Source organism: Solea senegalensis, linkage group LG16 (assembly GCF_019176455.1).
Source record: "Solea senegalensis isolate Sse05_10M linkage group LG16, IFAPA_SoseM_1, whole genome shotgun sequence".
NCBI lineage: Eukaryota > Metazoa > Chordata > Actinopteri > Pleuronectiformes > Soleidae > Solea > Solea senegalensis.
Window position 1 is genome coordinate 767,046 of NC_058036.1, and position 21,553 is coordinate 788,598.

The 21,553-nt window shown below is 40.0% G+C and overlaps 1 protein-coding gene across 1 annotated transcript in view; it reads right to left on the minus strand.

The window, feature by feature from the left end:
• Positions 1-21,553, minus strand: part of kcnh5b (potassium voltage-gated channel, subfamily H (eag-related), member 5b) — a 73,993-nt gene that overhangs the window by 5,918 nt on the left and 46,522 nt on the right. The window contains exons 9-12 of the mRNA XM_044048234.1: positions 19,143-19,342; positions 16,690-16,749; positions 15,796-15,988; positions 7,144-7,340 (exon numbers count right to left, since the gene is read on the minus strand). Coding sequence (XP_043904169.1) covers positions 7,144-7,340; positions 15,796-15,988; positions 16,690-16,749; positions 19,143-19,342 — 650 coding nt within the window. The remainder of the gene's footprint in view (positions 1-7,143; positions 7,341-15,795; positions 15,989-16,689; positions 16,750-19,142; positions 19,343-21,553) is intronic.

A 21,553-nucleotide genomic window follows, 5' to 3' on the forward strand; every position in this document is an offset into this window, starting at 1 on the left:
TTGGTGGTTTGTGTGTAATTTAAAATCAATCCAGAGAGTTTAGAGTTGTTACGGTCGTCAGGAGACGGATGAAGATGAGGGAGAATCTTCATCACCACACATGACTTACATGGTCCAACTCAGCCTTTAAAATCAGCAAAGTCATCACTTAACCTTAACTTAACCCTCAAAAACCCTTACCCTTAACTTAACCCTCAAAAACACAAACCCTTAAGTTAACCCCTAAAAACCCTTACCTTTATATTAACTCTCAATAACTGTAACCCTTACATATTACCCACTCACAAACCCTTAAGTTACCACTCAAAACACAAAGCCTTAACTTAGCTCTTCAAAACCCTAACCCTCAAAAAGTCTTTCCCTTAAATTAACTCCAAAACCCTTAAATCTTAACCCTTAAAACCTCTTAAAACCCTTGCCCTTAACTTAACCTTTGAAAACAGTAACAGTGATCAAAAGTGATGTCGTGCAGTGTAAACACTTTCAGGACTTAAAGAGCGACAGGATTTAAAGCTCTCGCTCTTGTTCATGTGTTCATACGTGTCTGTGGAGACACCGGCAGTCACATGACAAGTCGCTGCTGTTGATATTGTTGGGATTAGAAACGTTTGAAATATCCCGGGGATTCTGTCAGTCATGATTGGTTGTATCACACTGATGGTGTGTGTGTGTGTGTTTTTCTTTTGTCATGTCGTCACAGTGTTTCCTCTGAGCGTGTGTGTGTGTGTGTGTGTGTGTGTGCAGTGAGCAGGAGTCATTGTGACAGGGTGAAGTGCAGTAATGACCTGCAGAGCTGGTGAAGGAAGTTTAATCCTGAAGCTGAAGGAGAAACCTCTCTGTGTGTGTGTGTGTGTGTGTACTTGATTAAATTCTTTTGTTGAGTTGCAGTTCTTTGTTTTACACACACGCACACACACACACACACACACACACACACACACACACACACACACACACACACACACACACACACACACACACACACACACACAGTGTCAGAGTGATGGATAGAAACTGGATTAACTCACACAACCTGCTGGAAAGAAGATCTATGTGTGTGTGTGTGTGTGTGTGTGTGTGTGTGTGTGTGTGTGTGTGTGTGTGTTGGATTTGAATATTGACTCCAATTCCTGCTTCAGTGATAAAATAGAATGACAATAATAGTGAGCGACAGGGAGCAGCAGAGAGGGAGAGGAACATTACATACACACACACACACACACACACACACACACACACACACACACACACACACACACACACACACACACACACACACACACACACACACAGGAGCTGCTTTCATGAAAGTGCTAAAAATAGAAACACACACACACACACAGAGCGACTGAGAGAAGAAAGAGAAGCTGTATTGAATGTGATTTGGATCACTTTCACAGAGTCACTAGTTCAGTGTGAGTTATTTAAATCATCAAACCCTTAAAATGTCTTTACATTAAACAATAAACAGGTCCTCATGACTACAGGAAGATAAACGCACACACACACACACACACTGACAGACAATCTCTAACCGCTTATCTCAACCTTAACATCACAACTAAATGCCAAACCCTTAACTTAACCTACTTAAAGCCCTAACACTGAACTTAATCCCGAAAACCATTTAACCCTAAAATTATCCCACACAAATCCTAGCTCAACTTAATCCCAAAAACCCTATCTCTTAACGTAACCCTCAAAAACAATTATCTATAAATTAACTCTCAAAACCCCTAACTGATAAATTAACCCTCAAAAATCTCAACTCAACTAAACCCCAAAACCCCCAACCCTTAACTTAACCATCAAAAACCATAATCAATAAATTAAACCATAAAAACCCTCACCCTTAACTTGACCCTCACCCTCAAAAACCCTAATCCTTAACGTAAGGTTAATTTAAGGGATTATGACGTAATCTTTTCCAAAAGTGTATTGTCTACACAAAATGTATATATGTATGTGTATATATATATATATATACACATACATATATAAGTATATATGTATGTATATATGTATACACGTATATACATACATATGTGTATACATATTAGCATGTATATACGTGTATACATATGTATATACGTATATATATATATATACATACATATGTGTATACATATGTATGTATATATTTATATATATTTGTATGTACACACACACACACAGTACATACAGTGTATACAACACAACACAACGCACGCACGCACACACACACACACACACACACACAGACACACACACACGCACACACACACACACACACACACACACACACACACACACACACACACACAGGTGTGCAGGTGGTCGTAGCTTCATTAGTTGATGACTAATGACAAATGTCTCCTAATGATGATGAGAGTGTTTCGCTGTTGTGTTCCAAACATGTGAAAGTGTAACATGAATGTTCTTCTTAAATCAAACTGATGTGTGATGATTAAATACAGAGAGAGAATACATTAAAAATACATTAGAATATGGAAAGTTATGTAAAACACATGGTGACACACACGGTCCCTCAGCGGTTTCATTCCCACACCTCAGTTCTGCTGGAATTACACAAACACTTAACTGTGTATCTACAAACACTTAACTGTGTATCTACAAACACTTATATATCAGTGGAAACCATGAGTTCTTCTTTCCTTACAACAAGATCAAAAAATTGTCTAAATCTCAAAACTCCTAACCCTCAACCACTAACCCCCGTCCTTAACTTAATCATCAAAACCCCTCACTCTTGAATAGACCCTGAAACCCTTAAATGAATCCACAAAAACCATAACCTTAGCTTAACCCTCACAAACCCTCGTAATCCCTGACCCTTAAATGATCCCTCAAAAGTCCAAACTCAACTTAACCCCAAAAATCCCTTAACTTGACCCTCATAAAACATTAACATTAACCCCCAAAAATCAAAACTCTCAAAACCCTAAACCCTCAATTTAACATCAAAACCCCTAACCCCACAAAACATGAATCCATAAATTAACCCTCAAAAACCTTAAACCTTAAATGAACCTTCATCAAAACCCCTGACTCTTGAATAGACCCTGAAACCTGGAACCCTTAAATTAATCCACAAAAAACGTAAATTTACGTTAACCCCCAAAAACCCTTAATCTGAACCCTCGAAACCCTGACCCGAAATGTAACCCTCAAAAACCATAGCCCTTAAATTAACCATCAAAGAATGAAACACTTAACTTAATACACAAAAAACTTAACTTAATACTCAAAAACCTTAACTTAATACTCAAAAACCTTAACTTAACCATCCAAACCAGGTCATGTATCTTCTTCTTATAAAACAACTGAAATTCTTCATTAAAAACTGCACCTGCCCTCTCAGCTGTGATGAATGTGTGAGTGGATGAGACTAATCCACTCATTACCGCAGTCATGTGACCACTTCTGTCAAGGCAAACCTTCACCCTGAAGCTTTTTTTGTTATTGTTATTTATTTCTTTGGTTCTTTTTTCACCGTCAGCCAAGTTCACCCACGGCCACGTTCCACATTTCTCTTTTTCTTCCCCTGCTGCAGCCAAACGTGGCCGCGGTCCAGTTTCTCCCTGAAGCTCTCGTGTTGTGAAGTGACGGCCATGATCACATGATCAGTCCAGTCCCTCAGGACGCAGATTAATACCAGATGTCCCACAATGCATTTCGCCCATGAGAGTAAAAATAGAAACAAACACGGGGACCAAAGTTTGCTGAAATCTTCTTTTCTGCCATTGAGCACAAACGAGACCATGTTAGTGAACAATGACATGAATGAATGAATGAATGAAAGAGTCGTTCAATGCCTCCAATTAACCAACCCAACCCTTAATTTAACCCACTCACAAAAACCATAACCCTTATCTTAACCCTTAAAAACCTTAAATTAACCCTTGACCATCAAAAACCTTCACCCTTAACTTGAACCCCAAAAACACTAACCCTTAAATTAACCCTCAAAAACCCAAACTCAACTGAACCCCACAAATCCCTTAACTTGACCCTCAAAAAACCCAACATTTACATTTATCCCCCAAAACCCCTAACCCTTAACTTATCAAAACCCCTAACCCCCAAAACAGTCATCCATAAATTAAACCTTAAATTATCCCTCATGAACCCCAACCCTTAAGCCTCAAAAAACTTTCCTTACATTAAAAAATGGACTCAAAGATCTTAAGACTAAGAAGATTTTGACCTCACTGCTCGACCTTTTGACCTCACTGCTCAACCTGAAGCTGAATCACCATGGAAACAGTTTTTCCTGCTCCTGGAAAAACAATTTAAATAAATCAATAACGTCTGAATTTCACCGTGAACGAGATCATTAGAGCAAAAACTTAGAAACGGAAGATCTGACATTTTACTGATTATATCATTGTGTGTGTGTGTGATGACTAATTAAAGGACCAGTCTGTAATAGCTTCTCTCAGTGAGCAGCAGAGGTGACAGCGTCAAACCTCTAATTAACCTTTATGATTCCATTAATAATAATAACACCTGTGATGTTTTATTAACCGGCTCAGTTTAACTTTCAGGTCACGCATCAAATATTCATCGCAATTCTTCTGCGACATATTTAACGTCAAGTCTCGTTCTGAAAAGTCAGTGATGGGTCAGTGCTTTCTTCATAATGTGTCTTAATATGCGAGTTTTTTTCAAGTGAAAAAGAAACATCTTTGTTTGTTTGTTATGACCTGCTGTAACCCTAAATGTCCACCAGGGGGCCCTAACACTGGGAAACATGAGAGGAGAAGGTCTCAGTCAATACACTGAATTACTGCGTCACTGTGAACATTGAAACATTTTTCTTTTTGTCTGTCTGAGTTCTGCTAAAACACACACACACACACAGACAGACGCAGACACACACACAGACAGACGCAGACACACACACAGACACACACGCTGGGTCACATGAATAATGCAGCAGAAGATGGTAAAAGCCTCTCAGTCTTCAGGCTTTAACCCTGGAGTGAATTCCTCTGAGCGAACAATCTGCTCGTCCGGGCCTCCAAACACATGACGTTAGCACGTTAGCACGTTAGCAGCCGCTCGCCTTAAAATAAAGGGACCAACTTTAACACATTTGAATGGTTAAAAAAGTGGTGAAAATTTGTTTTACATTTAAAAAATTCTGCTACATTCTCTGCTCTAAGACACTGGGGGCGTGTCCACAACACTGGGGCGTGTCCACAGGAGGAGCCAAAAACTTTAGTGGGGACCAAAGTCTGTGAATGGCATCGTTTGTCAGTATTTGGTTCAGAATATAAGTGAAAGTGTAAATCAAATCAGGAACAGCATCCTTGAAATCCTTGAATGTGATTTTTTTTCCAAGGCCCTTAAATAGACATGGTCATTGGAAGTGCTTGAATTTTGTGCTTCAGGGTTCCCACGGGTCCTTGAAAGTTTGCACATTTGACAAAAAGAAAAATTCAAGGCCCTTGAACATTTTTGAAGATCCTCTTAAATACACACGGGTCATTGAAAGTATTTGAATTTGACAAAAAAATTCAAGGCCGTTAAAATGTTCTGAAACTCTTCTGAAATAGACATGGGTCATTGGAAGTGCTTGAATTCTGTGCTTCAGGGTTCCCACTGGTCCTTGAAAGCTTGTGAATTTGTCAAAAACAATTCAAGGACCTTGACCATTTTTGAAAATAGCTCTTAATTGACAAGGGTCATTGAAAGTGCTTGACTTTCGTGCAGTTAAGAAGTGAAGTTGATATTTCGGTAGATGTTTCCCTTGCTTGTTACAACGCCACCTACTGTTTCAGGCCCTGTGTTGCTTGATGTAGACTAGAATTAGGTGAAACTAAAAGTGAAATACAGAAATATAGAAGGTAAATATGATATGTGTTTAAAACACACATATCAATAAATGATAATCTGTAAAGAATAAAAGAATAATTTGCTCATAAACAAACAAATGTAGAGTCTGAGGAGAGCTGCTGAGAGGACGTAACGAGGCGACCTGTGTCCAATGTAGAATTTATTGTGTTGACAGCACGAGAAAAAGAGCAAAAACAAAAACAAAACAACGACAGGAGTGTGGTCAGATTCTGTCCAGCTGCTCTCAATCCTTCACACTCAACACTTCTAATAAAGGTCCAGGAATATGAAATATGTCTGTTTCAACACCTCAATCCCTGATTTGCCCTCGCCGATTTCCCAGCAGACGCCCGAGCCGCGCTTTCAATAAAGTGCTGCTGGTTTTTTGCACAGACACAGTGTCAGGTGAGTGACAGCTGCAGCGAATCAAAGCCCGGCTCCAGGTTTGGATCATCAGAACACACAGATGAGCGACTGTCGGTGGAAATCTCTCCGACAGTCGCTCATCATCAAAGTCCAAAAAGTAAAGAGATTCCACTGCAGGGACTTTCACCAGAAACCAGGGACTTGACCAGGATCTATTTGAGTTTCCAAATCAAGAACTTTCTCCAAGAACTTAGAACTTGACCAGGATCTTTGTGGTTGTCCTCATCAAGAACTGTCTTCAAGAACTTGACCAGGATCTTTGTGGTTGTCCACATCAGGGAATTTCGCTAGAAACTGCTCCTAGAACCTGCCCCAGGAACTATGGACAATCAGGATCTGTATTTGCTTCCACCACAGGAAACAGGGTTTGAATTAAGTTCCTCGTAAATGTTTAACGCAAGACCTTGCTCAGAAGGTTAATACTTTCTCAAAGATGATCGCAGGAACTCTCAGGGTGGAGCTTGTTGCGGGTGTGGGCGGAGACAACACATACGTCACATGGTTGATAGCGCACCTCCGCAGATGTGCGAACAAACGCCTAATTGCAGTGGAAACACAAGCAGGAACCTCTTAGTTCCTGGTGTTTAAACTTCCTGGGACAACGGGCATCCAATCATGAATCTTTCGGATTCTGTTACGCACCTTTAATCCCGAGCTAGAGCTTCACTTTCTTCTCCACACACATCAAATATAACTTCAGCCCCATTAAAGACCATGAAAGAGAAGATCTGAAGAAAAAAGTCTGTGAAGGTTCTGAGTCGCCCAGGTCATCTTCAGTAATCAGCTGTGGACAACAAGTCCAGTGACCGTGTACATGCAGGCCTAAGGATTAGCTCCGTGTGTGTGTGTGTGTGTGTGTGATGCTTTAAAACTCACGCGCTTGCGCAGGTTGCAGGTGAGGATGAGGTTGCGTGAGAAGGAGTTGGCGAACGCCGTGTAAAACTCCAGGACCTTGAGCAGAGCTTCTCTCTTGATGACGTGGAGGTCGCAGTAGGTCAGCGCTCGGACGTTAGCGCACGCGTGCGCGAGCGTGGTCTCCTTCCAGAAGACGTCACCGAACACGTCGCCTTTACCTGGCGACAAGAAGAAGAAGAACAACAAGAATGAAGACGACTGTTCACAGCTCCAACAATGGCTTTATTGAGAAGTTCAGCAGGTGATGTCATCATCAAGAGACTCGCGTTAGAAAATGAATAAAGACGGAAGAGAAAAAACCTGTGTGGAAATAAAGCAGATGAAATGAAAACGTTGAACATGCTGTACGTCTGCAACTCTGCATAACACACACCAAACACACACACTTTTTCCGTCCCTAGCAACAGGTTTACCTGGCCTTAGCAACCAGAGCTGCTGGTTTCACCTTCAGACACTGAAACCATGAGACGAGTAACACTCCGCCTCAAATCCCACGTTAATCCCAGTGGAACGAGAAGATGGAAAGACTCAGAGGAAATAAGAGGAAACAACTATTTTTAAAGAAACTGGACGGAAACTCAATTTAGAAAAAAATATGATTGGATTTAGTTTTGCACATACTGTGTGTATATATACACACATACATATATATATATACACATATATGTATGTATGTGTAAATGCTATGTGTTTTAAAGAGTTCCATTGTTCTTGGATCATCTCAAACACTCTCAGACACCAGATGCTGTGAAAAATGTGATATTTCTACAGTTCTTCACTTTAATTTGTAACTAAACTTTTCCTTTATTTGTTAAAGCACGAGCACAACATGTCAGGGTTTTAACTGTGGTGAGAAAAATCACGTACAAACATACAAAGACTCCTAAAAATACATGTAAATAAATGCTTTTAACCTAATAAAATGGAATTGACCCATTATTTACAGTGAACTGTGACGAAAACATGACATGAAGAGGTGTTAAATATACAGATAAAACTAAAAGATCCTTATTTCATTCACTATTTTTGTGATTTATCATTAATATTTCCTGCGTTAAATCATACTTTTGCTCATTTTAATGGCAATAAAAGTGTAATGCAATGTGGCTTTAATAAAACACTGATTTTTTAAAGTTTACCTTCACATGAGGAGGTTGTTGTTGTTGTTGTTGTATTCTAAAAGGAGAAAAATCAACAAAACTCTTGAGCCTGTGAAATAAATTCACCTGCTTTGTTGTTTTTGGCCTGGGCCCAAACACTGCCACCTGCAAACTTGACTTATCGAGTGCCAGCATTAAATCCTCATGCTAATCACCAGAGAGGACCAGCGCGCGCTTACACTCCCGAGTGTCTCCTTGGCAACGCCATTGATTTACTCGGATAATTACGGAAATATTGTAACATGAAGAACGACAAAATTGTGTCATTACAAAGCAGCTGAGGTGAATTAAAGGGCAGTTCATTCATCAGATTTTAAGCAAAAAGTGAACCCTAGATTACTGCAAAGGTACACAGTAAAAGTACTTTGTATTACTAAGTAGAAGAGGTACTGAGTGCAAATAAAGTGAAATAATAAACTACTAATACAAACTGTGTATATTAGACCTCTTCAAAGAAAGTGGAAGACAATAAAACCAAGCTAAAGACACGTCTTCACATTAATGTGGACGCATCAAAGTTGAGGGACAGCTGAGGAAAAGCAGCCAACTCTGTCACCACAGATGAGGAGTGAGTGAGTGAGTGAGTGAGTGAGTGAGTGGATTTGATCTCAACAGTCTCCGTCCTCCAGGGCCTGATTTCCCTCTCTCTCTGTACATCCAGCAGCAGGACTCGCCTGGAATGAGCTCCCCGGAGAAACCCCGGCGCCAATTAGGGAGGGATGTGGACCAGGTCACACGGGCGAGTGGAGGCTGAGTGAAACCAGTGTGACACTTCCACTGGAGTTAAAGATCACAGTGACGACTGTGGTGAAGCGACGGAAACGCAGGTGCCTCGACCTCCATCACCAGGTTTTTGTAAAAGCTGCTCACCTGAGAGCGTCGCTCACATTAACTCTTCTCACTGAACTGCAGAGGCGTCCTCGTACTGACAGCTACGGTAATCCTGGAACACTGGAACACATACATCTGTTCATTATAGCGCTGACGTTAGTCGCTGACGTTACACAACTGGTCATGGTCAGTTGTGAATCCTCCCCCATTGACTCCCCATTGACTCCCATTTAAAGTACAGCGTTTCACTCAAAGAGTGTGTTTCAAACGATAACAGTCGTGTTATCTGTTGTACAATAACGGCCATTAATGCTGTTGTTGGTGGACAGACATTGTCCCAGGAGCGGAATTAGTGTCTCCACCCACTCAGTTTTACAGGATAATGGCCTGACGGGGGTTAGAGCAGCAGCAGCAGCAGCAGCAGCAACAAACTGAAGCTGAGCCTCTTCACTGGACCGACGTCCAGCTAAAAGCTTCACACGACGAGATAAAGTGGTGCGTGTTTTCACTCCTGCCCACAGGTCCTTTCTTTTTCTACTGATGGGAAAAGCTCTAAGTGACAACATGAGTTCACACCTCATTTAAAAATGTTATTTGAAGAGATCACACAAGCTGGGATGTGTCACTGATAAACAGCAACATCTATTTTCTGGCTTTTTTTTTTTTTCGGGGGTAGTGTCAAATCCTCCCTCTCAACACCTTGAGGGCCAAAAATGAAAGAAATATTAACATGGAAGCTTTATTTGTTTTATTAATAAAAGGATTTCAGTGGTGACACTTTAGGTACCTAAGGTGACAAATGTGGCTATTTGATTTACACAATGTATTCAGAATGTTTAAATGTCACAAAATATATAATATCACAATTTTTTAACCCCAGGTTGAATAAGGGTTAAAAAAGCAGCCTTGTTTCCTGGTAAGTTCTCTCATTTGAGAGTTTTCTTTAAAGGGGTATCAGTTATTTGAAGGGGTATCAGTGACGGATAACAGCCATTATCTGGTTTTATTTTTGGATTATGTCAAATACTCCCTCTCTGCACCTTAAGTGCCAAAAATGTCCCATCTGTATAAACAGCAACTTATTTTTCACCTTAAATTACCAAAGTCTTTCTAACCAACATCAGCCATGATCATAAACATAAGACTAATTCATTTCTCAATAGTTTCTAAAAAGGCCTCCACCAGCCATTTATTACACAACACGGCCACCTGCTGGATTATCTGCTGGATTACCAGAGGATTACATCTATGCCAAACAGGAGGAAAATGGGTCAAAATGAAGAGAAACCACAACAAAAAATATAAATATGCGGAAAGGACCTCAGCATAAAAGTATATAAACATGGAAATAGCGTTTTTACATTCAGTATAATGGCTTTATAATTGGTTTCAATGGTGACACTTTATGTACCCAAGGTGACGAACGTAACTATTTAATATAAACAGCATATTTGGAAAAAATGTAAAACCGTTGTCAAATTGAATGCCATATGTAATATGTTTGGTTCATAAAATGTATAAAAATGTTGGACAGTATCTTTCAAACCTCAAGACGTTGATGTCTTTAAATGTCTTGTTTGGTGCACAAACCAAAATGAATCAGTTTTCATGACGTCTTTGCTAATATGACGCAAGTAAATATTCACTTTTAATTCTATGAGGGATTCATTGTTAAGAAAGAATTCAAACTGATTATAAGATTAGCTGACGACTAATTTAATAATCAATTATTCCAATAATTGTTACCGCCTTAATATGCATTAACACGGGTTAAGCAGCTATTCATTTTCTGTACGTTTCTCCTGGATAAATCCATAAAGGTTAATTCAGAGGAGTGTTAGGGGCTTCATTTATTCCTCCTCTAATGTAAACAGCCGGCCGATGATTATTATGAGTGTAACACTGTTCTGTGTGTGACTGGAGGCTCATCTCCTCCTGCTCGCTGCTGCTGCTGCTGCTGCTGCTGCTCGCTGGGCCAGAACATATTGCTGTGTGAATACAAAGCCAGACCAAAATCCCCTTCTCATAACAGAGCATGAATAATGGATTATGAAATTAATCAGCTCTTTTTTTTTTTTTGCAAAACAAAGAACAGGTAGCGAGTGGATTTTTCTCCGACCAGGAGCAGAAGTGGAATCATTAAGGTATAATACAGGCGAAAGGGCTGCGCGTGTTTGTTCTTCTGTTCAGACGACTTTTCTGTCGCTGATGAAAGAACCGACGCGTCGTCCAGGGTTTGATAGAAGCAAAAGAAGAAGTCTGAATTAAGAGGAGACAATGGAAGAGAAATTGAATTCTTTTTTTTTCTGAGACACAGAGGCTTGTTGCTATAGGGACACAGGGAAAAACAGAGTGTTTTCATTGATCTTGGTGTTAGACAGAGTTTTCTGACCGGAATCTGAAGTTCCACTCTCCCACACCAAAGCCCATAGAGAAAATCAGTGATTTTAACATCACAGCACACAGGAGTTGTTGATCCACTGCTGCCTCCATCACTGAGTTCAAACGTGTCATTTTGTCAATTCGGCTTTTGAAAAACTTCATTCAGATTGACTTCAGTGACACAAAGTGACCACACGGGGCAGCAGTAGACCAGCAGCTCCTGTGTCCCTGTGAGCTTAAATCACTGATGTTCTCTATGGGCTTGGTGTGGGAGAGTGAGAGGTTTACAAACTTCAGTTTCCTGTTGGAAAAGTCTGTCAAACAGTGAGATAAAGACGTGAACGTGTTCTTAAGATATCGAACACTTAAACTGCCTTTCATTAAGTGGCTTTAATCAGTATTTCAGCTTGTTTTCAAGCCTGAACCCGGATACTTTATGGGTTTAAGGATGAGGTGATTAGTAAAAATGGCTCTCTACAGCTATTCAAAAGCCTCGGTCCACATATTTTAGACCACAGAACCACTCTGATGGTGCAGGTCGATAAAATCAGGCCAAACAGAGTCATGAAAGAGTTTGTTTAGAGCTGGTGTCGGTGTGAAGCTGCCGGACGAGAGGAAATGAGAGTGATATTACTTAGCACTAATTAGAGGAGCTGCCACAGTATTGCCCTGTTACTGTGGGAAAAAGTGTGTGTGTGTGAGTGTGTGAGCGTTTACCTGTTCAAACGTCTCTGTGAGGACCAAACGGAGCGAGGACACTCACACGCCATGTCCTCACATTCTGTCTCACCTTAAAATGCCTGCTTACGGGTTTATAGGTAGAATTAAGTACGTTTAGGTTAAAGGTCAGGGTAATGGGCGAGATAATTCATTATGTATATGAATGTCCTTAGTAAGAATGCTGTACAAGAATGTGTGTGTGTGTGTGTGTGTGTGTGTGTGTTCACTGTCTCTGGAGGAAACTAATATCCACAGCCTGTACCTGCAGAAATTAAAGAGTCATGATAAACAAATATACACTGACACTTGTGTGTGTACCCTTGTTGCTCAAGTGTGTGTGTGCGTGCGTGCAGGCGGTGTGTGTGTGTGTGTGTGCGTGTGTGTGCGCGTGCGTGTCCACCTGATGCCAGCAGACACTAATGAGAGCAGAGTGGAGGAGCCTTTCTACGCAGCCTTGGGAAATCAGTGGCTGTAAAACCACAACCACACACACACACACACACACACACAGGTTGGTGCAGCTATTCTTCTGAGGACAAATCCTAGTCCTAAACTTAAACCAGTTCCTCAGAAATGCAGTTCTGCCTCATCAGGACCAGGTTTTGGTCTCCATGAGGACGAGTGGTCCTGACAAGGTCAGCGTTTATGACAGAAAAAGGGTCCAAATACAAGAAAACACACACTCATAGACAAAAGTTGTGCTCTAACCTCTTACCCTTACCCCAACTCTCTTCCTAAACCTAAAACCAGGTCTAAAAAGTGTCCTCACTTTCCCAAAATGTCCTCACTCAGTATGGTTTCTACATTTTTTGGTCCTCACACATCCTCCTCCATTTATTTAAACAAAGAATTTAACCATAACCAGTTAATGACTAAAAAGAACTTTAACCTAAACATAAGCACAATTCAAATCTTAGTCCCAAACTTAATCCAGCTCCTCAGAAATGAGGTTCTGCCTCATCAGGACCAGGTTTTGGTCTCCTTTTCCTTTGCCTCCATCTTTCAATTCTTTTAAAAAATCATCTCCTCCTTTCTCTTCAACCCCGCCTCCTTTCACTCTTTCCCTCCATCAACTTCCTCATCCATTCTCCCGCCTCCAAATGTCACTCATCTGTCTCTTTGACTCTTCCTTCCATGTGTCTCTCTCCTCTCCCCGTCTCTTGTGTCCTACACATGATGCAGTGTGGGAAAAGAAAAGTGCATTTTGCTGGATATGAATACTGACTGATGATCATCTCTGAACATCTCCATCTTTCTTTATGAGTTCCTGTCTTCTCTCTCTCTCCTCCATCCTGCCCCAAAACTACATTTACAACCATTTGCTCTTCTTCTTCCTCTCACTGTTTTCTCACTGTCCAAAACCGGTGAAAAACAGAGAGAGAGACATGTGTTTTAAAGTATTTCAAGAACGGTTGATGATAGAGAGGAAATGTTTGGTTTGTGAGCGTCAGGAGACTTTCAGCCACTCCCACATTTACATCTGTACTGACAGAGAAATGACAGTTTTAAAATCACCCTCGTCTTCAGTTTTTTTGAAAAACAACACACGGGGTTAGACGCCAACCATAGCAACGTTTTGATGTCAAAAATGTCTGTGTAGGTTGGAAATTGTGTGCAGAAGAGGAGTTAGTTTTTAGTCACTCGAGCCACGCAATACACAAGAAAAGTGCAAAACTTAAACTGCGATTGTGTAAAAAACACAATTAATATACATCAAAACGCTTAGAGAAGACATAGCACACTTCTGCTCAAACTGCACGTTTTGATAGATGTGTGGAATTTTTCTAGGGAGTTCTTGTTGCTGTGCATTGCTAAGCAGGCACTCTTTATCTGCCCTTCTATCCTCCCTTCCATCCTCCCTCCTCGCTGATCTCCTGATCCCTCCATCCTCCTCCTGCTCTTGACGCCGTGATCAGACGACGGCTTTGTTCTCCTGCTCAAACACAAAACTGCAGCTGTAAGCAATCGCCACTGAGGACGTCGGATACTCGGATATTCTGGTTGCTATGCGACGCAAAGTTTGACCCCGAAAAGGTCCAATTAGCGTCTCCCGGAGTTTGGCTGCTGCCGATAAATCGGAGTCGCAGAGGACACGGTGAAGGTTCCCGGAGAGACTTCATCTTCTCTGAGTCGAGAGCAGAGCGACGCTAATGCTGCAGAAATGTTGTGACATTGTGAGACAACTGAAGAATAGTCATAGGATTACACACATCAGTGTCCAGAATCCACTAAATACTGAAATCCTCCTGAATTTGTGTCGTCTGATCCCGACACAGGTTCAAAACACGTGCACGCGACCATGAAAACAACACACAGGGTTAGACAACAACCACAGCAGCGTTTTTGTGTAACAGTTGTGTGCAGGAGACGAGTTTGTTTCGAGATTTCTGTGATTATTCAGCGAGAGGTCTAGCCACCCAATACACACTTCAAAAAAGTACAAAACTGAAGAAACCGTAACATATATAAAAACTTTGATTCAAGTGAGAAAAGTCTGAAGTCTTGTGAGCCGTTTAAAGTTTGAACCACGTCTCTACGTTAAAGTACGACGACACTGGGAGGCTCCAAACTGGGCGGGGTTGTGATTTCTATTTCCTATTCATGTGTATGTTGAAATTCTTCGCAGATTTTTGCGATTTTTGTCACCACGGTTATTGAAAGTGCACCATTCCCGATGAAACCGCACGTTCTGATATAGGACGTGTGCGGGTGTTCTCATTGCTTTGTGTTGCTAAGCAGACACTCTAATAATAATGATAATTATGATGATAATAACCTCATGTGTCTCTCCACAGCAACAACAACAGCCACTGATTAAGGTCCTCACTGTGACGAAGCTGTCTGTCTCCGTCTCACAGTCTCACCCACTTTTTCAAATTTGTGTCACTTTTTTCTCCTCTTCCTCTTTCACATTTCGTGAATCTTATCTCTCTAACGTCCTCCCTCCTCCTCCTCCTCCTCTTCTCTCTCTCCGTTCTTTTATTTTCCCTCTGACTGTTGTTGCATCACAGCCTCTGTCTCTGCTGCAGTGGAATCTATAGCTTTAACATAATGGATCAGGGTCTTCCACGCCGGCAGCAAACTACAGTTCTTACTACGGAGACGAGCCACGTCGTCCTCAATCACATCAACGAGGACAAAACCAGGGAAAGAGAGTGGGGCTGAACACAGCTCTGAAACGACCTGTGTCTTTTCTAAATGTCTCGTTTTGTCCCAAAACTCAAACTATAACGTCAGAAAAAAAACAGAAAACAGGTGTAAGAGTGAGGACATCTTTGAAAACGAGGACATTTTGTAACAATGACAACATCTTTGAAAGTGGGGACATTTTTTGAATATGAGCACATTTTGAAAATGTGGGGACATTTTTGAAAATGTGGGGACAGAATGAGGGGACATGTAACAGGAAGGACATCTTTGAAAATAAGGACATTTTCTAAAGTGGGGACATGGGACAGTTGACATGTTGCTGCGGTTTGAAGGGTTGTGATGGTTGTAAAAAAAAGACACGAGCACCGACCTAAGATGGCGATGACCTCGTCGTCCTGGATGACCTCCAGTGACCCCGACACCACGAAGCACAGCGTGTCCACGCTCTCGCCGGCGTGGAAGATCAGGTCTCCCGGAGCGCAGTGGATGGTCTGGAACTCCACGGCCAGCGAGCGCAGGCAGCCGTCGCTCGCTAAACGGAACGCAGGGTGCTCGTTGAAGACCTGAGACACAAAAAATTAAAAGAAAAACAGAATCAAAGTGTTAAAGTTTAATCTTTGAAGTTTGAGAGCTTCAGCTGGAAGAAACTGTCAACGCCTTCTAAGTTTTAATGATGTGAAATTCTTCCTGTGTTCAGTCTGTGACCTTTTATATTATATCATATTATATTACATATAGACAGTATATATATATATATACATATATATACATATGTAAAAATAAATGCAAAGAACAGCTGTGCCTGGCGACTCTTTTACACGTTTTTTTTTCTTTTTACATTTGCTCCAAATTAGTTTTTTTTGTGCTCCCTGGAGTTTGTGAATCTGTCCATGGGCGGGCTTCGGGAGCTGCCTGCTGATTGGCTACTGAGTTTTGGAGCAACAGCTTGATGGACCAGAAGTCTGCTCGGTAGCCAATCAACATTTATATTTCCTAAGCCCCGCCCATGGACAAAAAAAAACAAAACAAAAAGTTTATTTTAAAACAAATAAAATACAATAACGTATATTTTATATTTGCAATTTGTGTATTTTTGATTTTGTGGTTAATTATTTGTTTAACAATATTGACACAAATCTTGTTCCATAGACTTTGCTGTTGATAAAAACGACAATCAATATAACGTAATAATAATAATAATCAGTTATGGCGTTTTTCCCCACAGTGTAAAAGGATTAGAAAACCCAGCTCCACAGACTCGTACCTTCCTGTTGAGGTGGACACAGATGTCGGCTCTCATGTCCTTAGGACAAATGGATAAAACCTGGAGGGAAAAAGAGAGAGAGAGACACGAGGGAGTCACAGAGGAAGAGAAGAAAAAAAACCTCACATCAGCAAAAAAAACTAAAAAATGAAAACAATAGCAGAAGACGTGTTATTTTCTCTCTGAGGATTAATTACAGAAAAAAACAGTCTCTAAAACACAACCTGTTTATCTGTTTACAACTTACCCCGGGGTCAGAGGTCATTTAAAATGCTGTAGTGTGTGAAACTACACTGCACAATAACAGTCAGGTTGTATGGTAACAAACAGGATTTTATTTTTTGTTTGTGTCCTGTCATTTACTCACACTCTGCACCTTCAGTACCATAAATGTCACAGCCATTTAAACATAAATGTTCACCTTAAATATAATCTATATCATTTATGTATCCTGATGATCAAATAAAATCTATTAATCTATTACTCAAGATTGCCACCTATTGGATTTTAAATATGCTCAGATTTGACTTTTTAACTTTTTCTTCAACTTAAGTAGTATTATTGGTTAAGGGATTATTATTTATTTTTACTGGACCTAAGTAAAAAATTTTGTTCTCTGTGTTTTTTTTTAACATTTTAACAGGAAATGTATGCCAAACAGAAAAAATAGGTCAAATATTTACGAATATTAAAAAAACAAAGAAATTTAAGGTCAGGACCTTGGAATGAAAGCATAACGACATAGAATAAAAAAATAAATATTTTTATGCTGAAATGGTGACATTTTATGTCCATAAGGAGACAGATGTAACTATTTGTTTTAACACAGCATTTATAATTAACACAAACAGAATATTTTAAAACTAATTATATAAATGAAAGGCTAAAATTAATTATTAATGTAAATAAGCTTCCAACCATGAGGGGGCAGCACTGAGCAAAAACCCTGTCCCAGTCTTGAATTCACTGTTTTTAACTGAATGGACAAAAATCCTGTTTATTTTTATCATGTTCTCCAAACTTACTCCTGAACAAAATGACAACAATTAATCATTTGAATATCTTTGCTCTATTTAAAGTGGAGGACATGAGGACAGGAGGAGATGTGGGACACATCAGGGAGCCGCGGCTCTGTTTTTCAGGTGTGTATTGGGGGTAAACAGCTGACTGAGAATCATGTAATGGCTCCCACTGTGACAGAAAAATACTCACTAATTGGCCCCAGTTCTGACTCAGAGGTGTTTTTATACACGAGCCTCGCGGCATGTCTCCTCAGGAGGGGTTTATTAATATTATTATTATTACTTTTATCATTATTCTCTCCATGAAAACTACAGCAGCATCAGGAGGAGGAGGAGTTGTGAAAACACACAGAGGGAAGAGTGAATATTAAATGAATAATAAATGTGTGACATTAATGTAGAACTTCAGTATTTCCATGTTTCATAGAGTAATAACTACAGTAATGCTCTAAAGCAGAGAGAAACTTTGAAGTGTTTTATAATCACTTTATCTTGTGTGTTATCTGTGTTTATTGTGCCTATGTTTTTATTCGTTATTTTTATGGCTTTATTTTTTGTTTTATTGCCTTGTTTTCTTTTAGATTTGATTTTTGTGAAGCACTCTGGGAGCTTTGTTCCCTTTTAAAAAAAGTGCTATTTTAAATACATTTAGGACATTGCTTGTTTTCCCCGTACAAAATACAACTCTGTAAACTCTACATGGAACACATATACATATATATACATATATATATATGTATATATGTTTTATATATATATATATATATGTATATACATATATATATATATGTATATACATACATATATGTACATATATATGTATATGTACATATATGTATATATAGATATATTTATATATATATCTATATATGGTATATTTACAAACTGAATTTTCAAGGGAAAAACAGATTTCTAGGCACTGATTTGTATCACACTCACTCTCCCACACCAAAGCCCATAGAGATAATCAGTGATTTTAACATCACAGCACACAGGAGTTGTTGATCCACTGCTGCCTCGATGACTAACTTCAAATGTCTTATTTTGTATTATTCGGCATTAATCATCTTTTGTTCAGATTGACCTCAGTGACACAAAGTGACCACACGAGGCAGCAGTAGACCAGCAGCTTCTGTGTCCCCATGAGCTAAAATCACCGATCTTCTCTATGGGCTTTGGTGTGCGAGATTGTGATGTTTAAAAACTGCAGTTTCCTGTTGGAGAAGTCTGTCTCACAGTGAGATAAACACGTAAACATGCTCTTAAGATATCGTAGACTTAAACTGACGTAGATTTTAGGAGCTCAAATCAGTTTTTTCTCGTGTCTCTGCTGGCCTTGGACCAAGTGTCAGTACCTTAAACAACCACAGTTCTCGTTATTGTCCAGAACCGTCTTCATTCAAACAAACATGGGTTCTTTAAGGTTCTCACCTTCTCCGTGTCGATGCCTTTGGACATGGACCAGGTGGAGACGATGTAGTCCATCACCCGCTCGCTCAGGCCTTTAGGAACCTGGTAGAGTTTCAGGAAGTCCCGCACGTTGTTGAGCATCTCGTGGTAGCGGTTGGTGTTCGCGTACATCTGCTGGAAGATAGTGGTCACGTTTCCAAAGATGGTGGCGTAGAGGAGAGCTACAGAGACACAGACAGAGGACAACATTTCAACGGACAGTTCTTTGTTTTCCTGAAATCAACAACACGTTTGACCATTTATCTGTCGACCATTCTCTAGATTCTTTGATGAAGTGTTTTGTCCAGAAAATGTCACACCGTGTTTCCCAAACCTTGAAATGATGACAATCTTAAGTGTCTTATTTTGTCCACAAACCAAAGTTAGTCAGTTTTAATGATTTATTTCTTACGGAGCAAAACTAGAAAATATTCACATTTAAGAAGCTGAAAAGTGACCGATTAATCACTGCAGCCTGTAATCTGAGAATTCTGACTTGAATCTGGACTTTAATCTATATGTGTATGTATGTATATACTATATGTATACATACATACAAATGGATATATATATGTATATATATATACACACGTGTGTGTATAAGTAAATACACATATGTATATAAATGACATGTATATAGACACGAAGTACACGATTTCTCTAAAACTGCCTCCACTTTTAAACTTAAAGCTATTGTGTGTTGACTCCAGCTGCTGTGACTCCACTGTTGCCATAGTGACCACCCTATAAATAGTTTCCTCCTCCTTTTAATAAAATGACAAGAAAGTTCAACCATCATCAGTGTAACTGGAACCCTCGGTTATTTCAGTCTAATGTGAGCGACGCGTTTCACACTCATTCATTTTCAGTGACTGAGCTGAATAAAACCCTTTAACACCTGACCCAGTGTCCAAAATGTCCGTTTTATGCCTTATTTTAAGCATATTGCCCATTTTTGCCCCATTTTTCTGGAATAATGTCTAATATTTGGCAGTTTTGTTAAATTTACAACTTACTGCATGTCAACATACTGTTGACTTTCATGTTTTGTTTTGTTTTTCTTTCTTTCAATTTTCTATGTGGCCCTAATACGCTTCCATAATATAGACAGTATATCTACATAGATACTGTACATATAGATATATATTATGAGGAGAAAGAAGTAAAAACAAAGGAGCTACAAGAGTGAATGTAAAAATAGAACCAATAAAAAATCAGGATAATGAGACACAAGGAGGAACAAATGATAAAACAGGACAGAGACAGAGGTGGAGAGAGAGTCAAGACCCTGTCAGCTGCTAAAGAACCACTTTGACCAGATTACTGAGCTGGAACTGAAGACCCAGAGACACAAGAGCTCAAACACACAACTGCTAATTGGACGACAGTGGCTGAACCAGTGTCACCTACACACACACACACACACACACACACAGTAGTTCCTGTGCTGAGCTGTAAACGAGCTCCTGCCGGGTTTTTTCCGGTTCATTTTCACTCACTGTGATGTTTGAAACCTGGAGTCTGGTTCATTAATCCAGGTGAACGTGAAGGCGTTTGAGCTCTGGAAACATGTCAGTGAACAGTGGAGTCTCACCAAAATCACACATACACATACACACAGCAGCACCAACCACAACAACATCGTCTCTACAGAGAAGGAAAGCTAACGGCGAGCATTCGTCAGCGTGTAAACGACTTCTGGTTATCAACGCTCTGATGAAGGAGTTTGTCAGAGACGACGGAGGAAAAACAGCTTCTTCTGTGGACGCCTGAATGTGTTTTAAACTCAATAAACACACAGCATTTCTTGATTTGGCCAAATATGGTACAAAAATCTGATTTAAGCTACTTAATGAAAGGCTCACCTGATAAAAATCTACGATATCTTTAAGAACATGTCCACGTCTTTATCTCACTGTGAGACAGAAGTTCATAAACCACTCACTCTCACACACCAAACCTCATAGAGAAAATCACCGATTTTAGCTTGTGGGGACACAGGAGCTGCTGGTCTACTGCTGCCTCGTGTGGTCACTTTGTGTCACTCGTGTACATCTAAACAAAGATTTTCAAATGCCGAATTGACAAAATAAGACATTAGAACTTAGTGATGGAGGCAGCAGTGGATCAACAACTCCTGTGTGCTGTGATGTTAAAATCACTGATTTTCTCTATGGGCTTTGGTGTGGGAGAGTGAGTGGTTTACAAACTTCACTTTCCTGTTGGAAAAGTCTGTCAGTGCAGGGTAAAAGTACAGAGAGAGAAAGCATGATATAAATAAAACTTAATGTAAAGTAAATACAAAAGAAAAAAGATTTGAGGAGGTCACACATAAATGTGGGAACTGGTCCTTTAAAAACAAACAAGAATAATCCGTGTGTTTTTCAGCTCCT